The sequence below is a fragment of the Eurytemora carolleeae genome, unplaced genomic scaffold (genome assembly GCF_000591075.1).
Source record: "Eurytemora carolleeae unplaced genomic scaffold, Eaff_2.0 scaffold1757, whole genome shotgun sequence".
NCBI classification, from domain to species: domain Eukaryota; kingdom Metazoa; phylum Arthropoda; class Copepoda; order Calanoida; family Temoridae; genus Eurytemora; species Eurytemora carolleeae.
The window spans coordinates 38,542-51,252 of record NW_019397911.1 but is presented as its reverse complement, the minus strand read 5'-3'; the positions used below and the strand labels follow the sequence as shown (position 1 = coordinate 51,252).

Below are 12,711 nucleotides of genomic sequence, written 5' to 3'. Positions count from 1 at the left end.
TCAAATATTTTAATGGTTTTTGCTCATATTACATATATTTGGTGAAATTTGATATTTTTTTCCAAAAACAGAGGGTCTGAGGAGGTCGGCCCGGCGTCTAAGACTAGGTTTCAGACTCTAAGATTCTACCCGGGAATCGTAAACATTTTTCGAATTGTGCAGTTGTCATGATCTAAAAATTAGACAAAAATTCTGGATTTTGAATAAATTTCAATACGAGCAAATTAAACTTGTTGTATGTACAGGGTGTCCCAAGAAACATGGGAAATGAGTGACGATTTTTACATCGTCTTTGTAAGAGAGATTTTGATTTAGTATAGTGATACCTTTTATGAATGCTTGACAGAAAGATGAAATTATTTATGAAAAAATACATGATAGACAAGATTAAATTCTCCGAAATAATTAGTGTTTAGAACGTCGTCGTCGTCGTCGATGTTTTCTTGGCGTAGGGGTCTCCGCTGAAATAATAGATTTAAAGAAGTTTTTTTGGTTTTCTGTCGTATAAACAGGAATTAAGTCTTTGCCACAAACTTTGATTTATAGTCCCTATATTTTTGCAACCCAATGCCGTATACATTACATAAATATTTCAAACTGTGAATTCTTATCAATTTAATAATTAAGGTTGCTAAGACTAAAAGAAATAGGTATCAGAAACTTTAAGTTTGCAACAAAGACTCAATTTCATGAAAGGTGAAATGCACTGAAATGTCAAACAGGTATCAATGTTTAAAACATTACCTTGAATTCCGTTTTGAAAAAGGCGATATCAAGTTTTACTTTTTTTAATCTAAACTTTGAAAAATATGCCTTTGATCCTATTTCAATAGAAATTACGAAGATATTGTAAATTTAGCGATTAAATTACATTTTTAGTAATTTTTTGTTTCGTTTCGCTCTTAACCTAAAAGGTTGATAAATGGCTAATGTTAAAATCAGAATACTCAGGGCTACCTAAACAGGATGAGACTATAAAGACGACTTGAAACTATGATTTAAAGACGATTCTAAAAGTAAGTATTTTGCCTTAAATAAATAATTTAATGACTTAATCAATGATTCAATGATGGGCAAAGAAAGAAACAAGTTTACGATTGTAGGGAATCATGAATGTAAGGAATAAATAGACCGTATAAAATACGTACAGTCGTCTGTGAAGTCTAATTCCTTGAAAGTAATCCTGTATTGAAGATCCAAGGATTTTAAACTAAAATTTTTTTTTTTTAATTTAACAAACGGTGTAAAAGTTCATTTTATTTCTATAATTTGTTTAAGATCCAGATATCCGCAAATATTAAATTACAAAAAGCAATTTGAATTCTAACCGTAGATATTTGTATTGAAGGTTGTAGAACTGATCTCATCTATCTCTGTGATATCGTATCCAGTGGATGCTCCATGTACTACTGGAGTAGACGGGATGAGGTTCAGGACTGGAACTACTCCAGGTCGGAGTAAAGTGTCATCCGTCCTCGTATCACTATCAGTTGAACTCTAAACACAAGCTCAGCTAGAACCTTTAAATTTACGGGAAAACATCCCAATCTCTCTTTGCAGGGAGATTTACTGATTTATCATTGGTCAAAACCTGGCATCTACAGATTTCAACAGGAGAAAGGTTGCCAATTCGTTATGAATGAATTTTAATTATTCAGTTCATTTAAAAATTCCAAGGTCCTAAGATATTGTTGTTCGCCGGATATCTTTTAAGACAATTAGATATTCTGTTCTTTTTTTCTAAAATCTGAAGAAATCAATTGATAATTGAAGATCAACACAAATACGAAAATAATTAGGGAAATATAATAAAGATAATAATTTCAAAAATTTACTAATAAAATATTATTTTTATTAATATGATACCAGGCCTAGCAAGTTTTTATAGTTTGTTAAATTAACTATTCATGAGAACAATAAAATCAGGTTTTCCTTGTCGATAAATAAAATTTATTTTTCAGGAGAAATAAATGACTTAAAGACATTTTTTGAAAATACAGTGTTACCCAAGAAGGATGAGATTGTAAAGACGACCTAAAACTTAAAAAATATGACGATTTGAACATTGATTTTTTTGGTTTCTATATTCAATTGAGTATTATATAGTTTACTAAATGATTAAATAACAAAATCAGATTACAAGGAACCCTGAATGCAAGAAAACGGACTGAACAAAGTCCGTACAATCGTCTCTGAAGTCTCATCCTTTGTATGTAACCCTCTATCTAAACACTTATAATGATAAAAAATATTCATTAAAAATAATATTTAATAAACGCATGTTTCTTGTCAGAATAAAGCAATAAAACTTGTGAGGTTTAAATAGTGTTCAGATATTTTGGAATATTTAAAATGTGTACTTTGTGACCCATAAAACCATGGAAAAAGAAGTTTATGATTTTAATTAGTCCAACCATAGATTAATTAAATATAACAGATAGAACACTAGATGTCGTCTTTTAAAGATTAAAGGGGTTTTCGTTCACAATTACCCTGAGACAGGGCCCAAAAAGTTACGGGCATCTTTTAATTCAACACTGCCTGCGCAGAACCCCTTTGGGCTTCTGCCTCAGGGTAATTGAGAACGAAAAAACCTTAAATCTTGAAAAGACGAAATCTTGTGTTCTATCCGTTATTGTTAATTAATCTATGATTCCAAAGAACATGAAACATGGCAATTCCTCACTGTACACATACACAGACCTATTTCACTTATACGTTGATAAGTTGATAAGTTGGTAAAACTATTTACTTTACAGTAACAGTAAAAAAATGATTTTGTTTTTAATGTCATCTTTCTTTTCCATTTTATTATGGGTTCCACAGTATCAGAACAAAAATGTTAAAATAGCATAGTGGTCGGCAGTCATTACAATGAAGACAACTTTTCTATTTCAGATTTGATTTCTAACAAGCTTTTTAAAATTAAAAGTTTACAAGAAAATAAAGAGAGACTGTTAATTGAAATTGTTGTTTCCATCTTGTGTATCCACATGCTGTTTTAAGGTTTGGTAAAAATTAACATTTAAATAGAAAGTTGTATTCATTGTATTGATATTTATGACGACAAATGTACATTTTTTCTGTATATTGTAACTCTTTATAATGTGTATTTGCCTGAAAACTAGCACTTTTCCTAAACACAGCCGCTGCTCTAGCCACCGGTAGAGCTTCAGCTAGAGTATTCAGATCTGTGAGTTCACGGAGACCCTGAGAAGATGGTAGGACGGGTTCATCTTCTACTCCTACTCCAACCTGCTCACGGTCTATCTTACTCACAAGCTTCAGGTTCCGTCTAGGTTAGAGATAAGATTATGTACTTTTCTTTGATTTTGGAAAATTATAACTGAGGTTGAAATTAAAGAAGTTGAGCTGCGCGGCTTAAATTTAAGCCGCGGCTCAAATATGGTTGGTTCCACTTAAAATTGTGTTGAATTTTTCAAGATTTATAGATGATAACAGATTTGATAAAACCCATTCTTAAAGCTAAAAGTCATTAAGGAATGTATTATTTGCCTCCAAGCAAATTCAATCAAATATTATTTACATGAAGATTTGATTATTATTGACAATATAAATTTCATAAAGTATCTCCTAAGCTTTTTTAATCTCTCTATCTTTGAAATCTAATGGTTTAAACCTTTGATATTTCAAATTTACATTTTTTATCTAACAGAAATCAGAATACATAGTTTGAAATATCTAAAGTCAACGACATTGGGTGACAAAGATATATAGATTAGAGAATCAGAATTTAAGTCAAAGACTCAATTCCTTTAAAATAGAAATCAAAACTTCTGAAAATACATTTTAGTTAATTTTAGTTCATCTTTATGATTCCGTACTGGGGCCGCGTACATAAAATTTGTCCAGGGCTTAAATTATTTTTCTTTGATTCCATTTTATTTTGGTGATTACTGTATGTAAATATCCCACCTGTCCCGACCAGTAACTGTGGAATTTAGCTGTTCTTGATCCACCTGACTAGCAAGATGGTTTATAGAACACTCTCCACCATACTTTATCATCTCAGTACTAGACCTTCCAACCTGACAAGCAAGATGGTTTATAGAACACTCTCCACCATACTTTATCATCTCAGTACTAGACCTTCCAACCTGACAAGCAAGATGGTTTATAGAACACTCTCCACCATACTTTATTATCTCAGTACTAGACCTTCCAACCTGACTAGCAAGATGGTTGATAGAACACTCTCCACCATACTTTATCATCTCAGTACTAGACCTTCCAACCTATCCAAGCAAACTCATTTAAAGTAAACCTGAATCCTGCACTATATATGACTATAGCAAAAAATGTTTCATAACAAATCAGCCTGTGTTTTACAACAGTTTTCGAGTTTATTTAATTTTTGTTTGGAAGGATTTTTGACACTGTAGTGCATTTACCCCACATTATTTTGTTTTGTTATAGTGCATTACTTTTCATAAAAACACATGTTTGCGTAGTTTGCACGCTATATTATTCAATTGAAAATAAAATTTCTATTTTTTATCCAAACCTGAGACTTATGCTCAACATTGTCATCCAGACTCATTCTGAAAAGAATATATTTTCATTTCGATGTCTTTCTTTTAACCCTATTCCTGCTGGGGGTGGGGGTCAATTTGACCCCCCCAGTAGTTTTTTTACATAACTCAAAAAGTATTGGTCTGAGGCTGTTTGAATTTTCTGTCTTTTCTTACATACCCATAGCCCTCCCTTTAGGCCTAAAACAGGGCTTTAATACTAACTGCCTGAGTCCTCAGTCACACTGCCTGAATGACTGCTTTTTCCTGTAACAAACTAAATCTTTGTTTTGACCCACTTTCACTTGTCAGATTTTGATAAAATTTAGCTTTTTGGAAAGCCTTTGACAAAAGGAAACAAATTGCACAAGTTTTGCGAAAAATAAATTGCAAATTTTTGCAAACAACCTGTCAAAGGAAATTTGCACATTTTTAGTTTTTCTTGATTAAAAATCATGTTATTTAAAATTTTGCAAAAATTTTTGCATATTTGAAATGGCATGGTCAAGGGCTTTTCAAAAATGTATAATTTTTCATTTTTTTGACAAATTTTTTTTTGCACACATTTTTACTATATAACTGGATTTTGCGATAAAAAATTCAATTTTTGCAAATTTGCAAATTTTTTTGCAGATTCTAAAAGTAGAGCACAAGAGCTTTCTAATGATGTATCATTTGTCATATTTGGACATCAAACATGGGATTTAGAGGGGGGGTCAAATTGACCCCCCCCCGCGTATCCTGGTTTTCAAGTACCCCAGCAGAGATAGGGTTAAATCCCGCCATTTTGCGAGTACCTTTTCCCGGATTCCATGAATTGAAGAAGAAAGCTACGTCGTCTTCCTTCCCTCCTCTCTCCGACCAAAGGTGATGAACTGCTCCGGTTTGCACTCCAGGATTCACGGACTGCACTCTTAGCTCTAGACCCTCCCCCAGAGTAAGAAACTGCTCTAACCATCTCCGACTGCCGTCTATAAAAATAACTCATAAAATTGGAAAATGGAATTTCCGAACTGTGATCAATGAGAAACCGCTCAAAGAAATAAACTCCCAAAAGAGGTGCACAGGGGAAATAACTCCTACTTGTTCGTTAAAAAACGAGAAATAGTTACTCACTAAGGACTAACCAGAGTGGGAAGCATGCGGTTTCTTTTGTTTGAAATTAAACGTGTTTTGGTCTATAATTCAACGATCTTTAAACTTACAGATTTGTTTATTTTATATTATTTTGTTCAAAATGTATATATGCCTACAAAAAAGTATTTAAGAAAAAAGGCTAAACAATTATGTATAATGGGTGAAATTGTGATCGAAAGTCACAGCTTTCTGAAAATATTGACAGAACCGTGAAATCCACGTGTACTGGCTCTGTATATTTTTTTACCAATTTAAGTCTTGGATGGCGTCAACCCTTAGACAAATTTTTAACTTTCTGAGGATGAAGACTGGGATGGTAATAATTGTAAAAATATCAAAAACTATTAATTAATAAAACTTGTACGAAGAGATATAAAAATAAAACGAAAATAGAATAAAGAAATATAAGGAAAAGGGAAAGAAAGTACAGTGAAATCCAAAACCTCTGGAATAGGAAGTCGACTTTTAGACACAAATAATGTCTTTAAATAGTCCAATTAACATTAGGCACAGCAAATGTGCAGTGTAAACAGACTCATTTAACTTAATACGTGGTTGAAAAATTTACTAGCTATTTGCTTGTAACAACATTGTTGTTTGTTGTAATGTCGTCTTCCTATTCCAAAGTTCCTGGTTATTACTGATATAATAAGAAAAAAGGAGGAAAAGAAGAAGAGATGGACTTATGTTTTATATCCGTCCTACCTTGAGAGCAGAGACAGATAAGATGGTCCTGTTCCTTTTAGTTGCTCCTCATCCAGCATATTGGACGCAAACCTGTGACTAAAATTTAACAAGCTCATATTATTGCATACAAAATTATTGAAAACAAAATCATTGTAAGGAATTTCTAAAAATATTTTTGATTTTTAAAGGGATTGTTGTTGTAATTTCAATTCACCTTCCGTTTAAAGAGGGTCAATACACAATATTAAGAGTTTAACCTTTATCTGATCAAAATCAATGAACAATTTGGTTTTTTAAAGCTTTAAATTTGTTCAGGTCTAATGATTTACTCCACCCCGAACTAACCAGAGTTAGAGGCATTCGGTTTCTTCTATTTGAAATCATACGCGTTTTGGTTTGTATTTCAACAATCTTTAAAGTTACGGATTTGTTTGTTTAATACTTTTTATTCAAAACGTATATAACGGCAAAAAAGTATTTTAAAAAAAAAATATGTTTAACAAGAGAAATTGTGATCGAAAGTCATAGCTTTCTGGAATATTGACAGAACCATTAAATCCACGTGACTCTCATCACATCTTCGGTACAAGTGCGCTACTTTTGAAGAGAAACCACAATTGAAAATATTGAATTTTTAAAGGGATGAAACTAGATTATCTTCTTCATTATTGATCCTATACAACCATACTTCCTTCCTTCTATCCTTCTATCCTATACAACCATACTTCCTTCCTTCTATCCTATACAACCATACTTCCTTCCTTCTATCCTATACAACCACACTTCCTTCCTCTCTATCCTATACAACCATACCTCCTTCCTTCTATCCTATACAACCATACTTCCTTCCTTCTATCCTATACAACCATACTTCCTTCCTTCTATCCTATACAACCATACTTCCTTCCAACCTGGGAAATTAGATTTTTTTAAGCCTATGTCAATTCCAGGCTACCAATGAGTGTCCACAAAATTTGTTTAGCCCAGCCGTTTGGCCGGCTATAGGGAACTTATATACGAATGTCTTGTTTTATTGTATAGATTTTATAATATTAGATCTAATATATTTATTTACATGTTAGGTCTACTGAATCTTGTTTTATTATATAGATTTTAAAATATTAGATCTATCATATTTATTTACCTGCTAGGTCTACTGAATCTTGTTTGATCTTCATCTATTAGATTTACTGACAATCGTCTAGAATCTAAAAATACTATAATTATTATTTTCAAGGAACTAAACGTATCTCAAACTTGAATTTGTAACCCCTGAGTCTAAAACTAAAGAATAATCGAAATTTAAGTTATAGCTTGAAAGTTTTGTAAAATAATGAGTTTCTACTTAAATATTAAACTTTCTCGATAGAACCCTGAAAAATCTAAACCAATCAGAGAAAAGGATTTACGGAGAGATATTAAGTAACCATTACTCATCAGCTGTTTTTAAATTTTAAATTATTTACATATCCGAAAACAAAACATATTTCCAGTTACAACCGTTTTTGGGATTTACATGCAAACATTAATTAATCTAAAACGTAAAATTTATTCAATCAAGGTTTTCACTTTTAAATATAACTTAAAGTTGAATGCTACGTTCTCAGCTGAATGATGATTGTTTGATAGACTAATTTGGATTTTAACACTGGCTTTAAATTTTAACTCGTCGATTTTGGCGAGTTAAATATTTAAACCCAGGGTTAAAATTCAGGTTTGAATAAAGTCAGAAGTGGCATTTAAGATGAAACTTAAAATTTAAGTCGGAATCTGTTCTTTAGTTTTAGACTCTGTATCTTTGTAGTATCAAAGTTTAAACCTTTGAAATTTCAAACTTTGACTAGTTGATCTGACAGAAGTCCTAGTTTAAAATATCATAGGTCTACGATATAAGATTTGCAATGATAAACGGAATAGAAATTTTGAGGCGATTAATCAGTAATCAGTTCTTTACTAAAGCATTTACACTGCATTTTTATTGTTTTTTTAGTTTGATAAAAAGCTTTATGTTTGAATTAAACTCTACATAAAAAGTATTATTTAATATAATTGTTATTTCTTAATTTCTTTTTTTCTAAAATTGTATGGTTTATTTTTTTGTATTACCAGAATGTAATGGAAACATGATTTAAAATTATTGTAGATGTGTTCTCTCGACCGTCAAAACCCCAATTTATGTCAAGAAAAAATCAGAAATTGTGGAACAGAAACCATTTTTATATCCTTCAGAATATCTCTGAAAAATCATAAATTAGAAAATAAAACAATTTTCCATTTTGCAATTGTGAATTGTATATAGTGCATTATTGTGTATTTATTTTGTTATTGCTATGGTTGCATTACAATAAAAGTTCACGTGTAAATCAACGTTATAAGATGCATTTTTGCACAATGAATTGCTTAATGATTTTTAATCATAATGTTGTTAAAATTAATTCGAAATATAAGGAAGACGATTTTTCCGACTCAAATGCCCCAGCCTTTTCTCTAGATGTATGTGTACTCAAATCCATTTCCTCCTCATGTAGTGCCCACATGTCGAATCTCCGCTCATCCCAGCTCCCTCCCGGTATTCAGTCAGTTTTAGAGAGTTGAGCCGGTAACAGCTCCAACACAGGGAGCCTCTTGACTCCTTTATGATGATGACGCAGATACTCAGATAGCAGCAGACGCTCTTACCCGAAGGGTTCCCAGTTCATCATGCATTCCAGAGACAATTATATTTCTTTTTTAATGATAGGTTCAGGGGCTTAAATAACGATTCTGTAGGGGGGGGGGGGGGAAAAAATTTTTTTTTAATGTGGCACGCAAATTTTTTTTTTAGATTCAGATATCCTTCCTGGGGGTTTATAATTCCACTGGAGGGATTCAGTTATCCTTTCTAGGGGTTTATAATTCCACTGGAGGGATTTAGATATCTTTCCAGGGGGTTTATAAATTCACTGGAGTTATAAACCCTTAGGAAGGAAAGATATCTGAATCCCTCCAGAAATGTTTAATATTTTAAAAATTAGAAAATCCAAGGAACTGAGTTTTTGCCACAATCTCAAATGTGCTAATTCCTAAATCTGTGCAACATGATGGTGTAAACATTTTATATTTCAAATTTATACTTTTTGATCCAACAGAATTCATAGTTTGAAAAATCTACAGACTACACAGACTGCTTATCTCCTTTCACAGGGTGGGCTACTTAGGCCTAAGTTGACCCGGCACGACATGCTATGTTTGTTTTTACGATAGGTTTTTAGAATGCCATCTCACGGCCACTTGTTGAACATAATACCTATTCTGGGGTTTAGTTTTACAACTTTGAAATGAAATACTCCCATTTTAAACATGAAACATAACATCTATGAATTCAGTCTATTTTCGAAGATTTTGTGTTTCCTATTCAAAGGATCCTTAAATATCCCTGAATACAGATGTTTGCTGATTGGTCGTGTACAGTACTTGTACACATTAGAACATGCTGTGGAAAATATCGCAAATCATAGGTTTCAATCGATCTCTGTAACTCTCTTATCTCTGGAAAAATCAAAGCTTTGCGACGTAGTGGAAATGATACAGGGATTAGAAAATCAGAGTTTGTGGGAAAGACTAAATTTCTAAATTTTCGTACAAAATTATTTTCACACGTGAGAACTGAGTCATGGCCACAAACGCAAAATTTCTATATTGTTCCACCCTAAATGGTGTAGACCTTTGATATTTCAAACTGTGAATTCTGTTAGTTCAAGTAGTCTAAGTTTGAAATATCAAAGGTTAAACCATGAAGTTCCAAAGATGCAGGAATTAGAAAATCAGATTTCTGACAAGTTCCTTTATCAAATATATAATTTGTTTTGTTAATGTAACTGTAAAATGAAAAACATAAAAGAAAAGTGCAGAGAAGATGAAAGAATATTTTTACGTGTCGTCTCTTAATTCAAATAATTTAGATTTTTTTAACAGTTTACAGATAAATTTTAAAGTGTTCATTATTTCAAAAACTAGGCTATTCTAAAATGTTTACAATTATAGTTCTCGTGTTGGAGAGGGTTGAGCCTGTATCAGGTATCCTACTCCACTAATGATTGATAACTGGAGGTACTATGGAGGGAGCACATACTATCTTATTAATATTTAATAGGAACCCTTTATACAGTCTTTATACAGTCTCCAAATAAACCAGTCTAATTAACCAGACCAATCCAACTAACCAGACCAACCCAACTAACTAGACCAACCCAACTAACTAGACCAACCCAACTAACAAGACCAACCCAACTAACTAGACCAACCTAACTAACTAGACCAACCTAACTAACTAGACCAACCTGGCTAACTAGACCAACCTAACTAACTAGACCAACCCAACTAACCAGACCAACCCAACTAACAAGACCAACCCAACTAACTATAGACCAACCCAACTAACTAGACCAACCCAACTAACTAGACCAACCCAACTAACCAAACCAACCCAACTAACCAGACCAACCTAACTAACCAGACCATCCCTAACTAACAAGACCAATCCAACTAGGGTTTCCAATCGGAATACCGTTGCGCGCCATTGCACGCAATTGCCCGCAATGACTGCTCCCGCTTGCGCCATTTCAATGCGCAGAATTGCGCAAGCGAACAAGGAAGCAATTAAAAATTCGCAGAATTGTGTGATTCTAAAAATCAATAATTTTGAACTGTGGCTAAGGAATTGAGTCTTTGACACAAACTCAGATTTTCCTGTATCTAATTGTAACTTGATGATGTAATTGGGTTGTAAATACATAGAGATTAGAAAATCAGAGTTCGTGACACAGACTCAATTCCTTAATGCAGCAGATACAAGAATGGAAATGGATGGAAGTTATATCTGTAGATTTAAAAATAATCGAGATTCACTTAAATTTTAAAGTTTCTTGTGGTTAAGGTACAAATCAACAATTAAATATGATTCATTTTTTTGGTTAAAATTGTAAGTTTAATTTTTGCTACAGTGTGAACCTGTAAACTATGGTATAGGAAGTCAACATTACAGTGTATGTATTAGATCATAGATGTCGTTACAAAGCAAAAAATTTTAAATTACTTATTTAGTTAATACAGACCCAGAGACTAAAAGTCGTCTTCCTATGCCAGAATTTTATTGTTATCATGCTTTTTATCTTTTTAAACCTTTGATTTGTCAAGGATGACGGATTTATCTTTGTGTATATATACAGGAGGTAATTGTTGAATACTTTATTCTGTATTCATTTTTTATAAACTTTCATTCATGTACTTTCCTGGAAATTGAATTCTTTTTTTAGAAATTAATTAATTTCACAATTGGTTCATGAATAAACCACAAATAGTGTATTTTTAGATTTATATTTTGTAATTTCCAGCTTTTCGTTGAAAAGGCACAAAAGTCCGTTAGCATAATCAAAGATTTAATTATTTTGATTAGTTAATCCGGAATTACTGGTACAGCTTTGCGTCCATGTAACTCCTATAGTTTCACTCTAGAAATAGAAAAGCAATCTTATTTGGTGGCATAAATGTATACATTTTGAACATATAATAACATTTTTTTCTTGCAAAAAAAACAAGGTTTTGTAAACTAAAATTAGTATCTTACAACGCGAAAATCTTAAAGAATTTTAACAATTACTGGTTTAAAAATAAAGCCAGAGACAAGTGTGCAGCTTTCAAATATTTCTGTTCATGGTTACAAAATAATATTAGTGGCTTGATAAGGTCAAATAAAACAGTAAAGTCAGCCCGATCTTAAAAATAAATGCATAGTTTTAATAGCTGTGTGGATATCAGGTTAATAGCTGTGTGGATATCAGGTTAATAGCTGTGTGGATATCAGGTTAATAGCTGTGTGGATATCAGGTTAATAGCTGTGTGGATATCAGGAAAGGTGGCAATTTTTTCATCTTCCCTTTATCTTCATTTATGTTCTATAACATGTTGATGAATGAGTCTATTTTTAACTATTTTTACTTGTTTGTGATGGATGACATCATAGATTAATTAACAGTAACAGATAGAGCACTAGATGTCGTCTTTTCAAGATTTAGGGGTTTTTAGTTCACAATAACTCTGAGGCAGAAACCCAAAGGAGTTCCATGCAGGCAGTGTTGAATTGCAAGATGACATCTAGTGTTCTATCTGTTATTGTTAAATAATCTATGATGTCTGGTGTTCTATCTGTTATTGTTAATTAATCTATGGATGGCATGCATAAAGGAAAATACGAAAATAGAAAATATGAATTCCAGCCAACGAAAATAGTGTTCCATATATATTCTTTATATTTCTTTTTTAATGATAGGTTCAGGGGCTTAAATAACGATTCTGTAGGGGGGGGGGGGGGAAAAAA

At 32.3% G+C, this 12,711-nt stretch overlaps 1 protein-coding gene and 1 long non-coding RNA gene across 2 annotated transcripts; both read right to left on the bottom strand.

Annotated features, from left to right (window-relative positions):
• Positions 1–347: 347 nt before the first annotated feature.
• Positions 348–1,596, bottom strand: LOC111716296 (uncharacterized). Its single transcript, XR_002768451.1, has 2 exons — positions 1,329–1,596; positions 348–461 (listed from the first exon to the last, which is right to left on the bottom strand). It is a non-coding gene; the product is annotated as an uncharacterized LOC111716296 (long non-coding RNA).
• Positions 1,597–2,466: 870 nt separating this feature from the next.
• On the bottom strand, positions 2,467–8,583 carry LOC111716293 (uncharacterized). The gene is made up of 8 exons (XM_023491733.1): positions 8,463–8,583; positions 7,501–7,564; positions 6,375–6,452; positions 5,330–5,503; positions 4,526–4,562; positions 3,937–4,256; positions 3,118–3,295; positions 2,467–2,493 (listed from the first exon to the last, which is right to left on the bottom strand). The coding sequence occupies exons 1-8, from the start codon at positions 8,479–8,481 to the stop codon at positions 2,467–2,469; spliced, it is 897 nt and encodes a 298-aa protein (XP_023347501.1). The 5' UTR covers positions 8,482–8,583.
• Between the last annotated feature and the right edge of the window lie 4,128 nt (positions 8,584–12,711).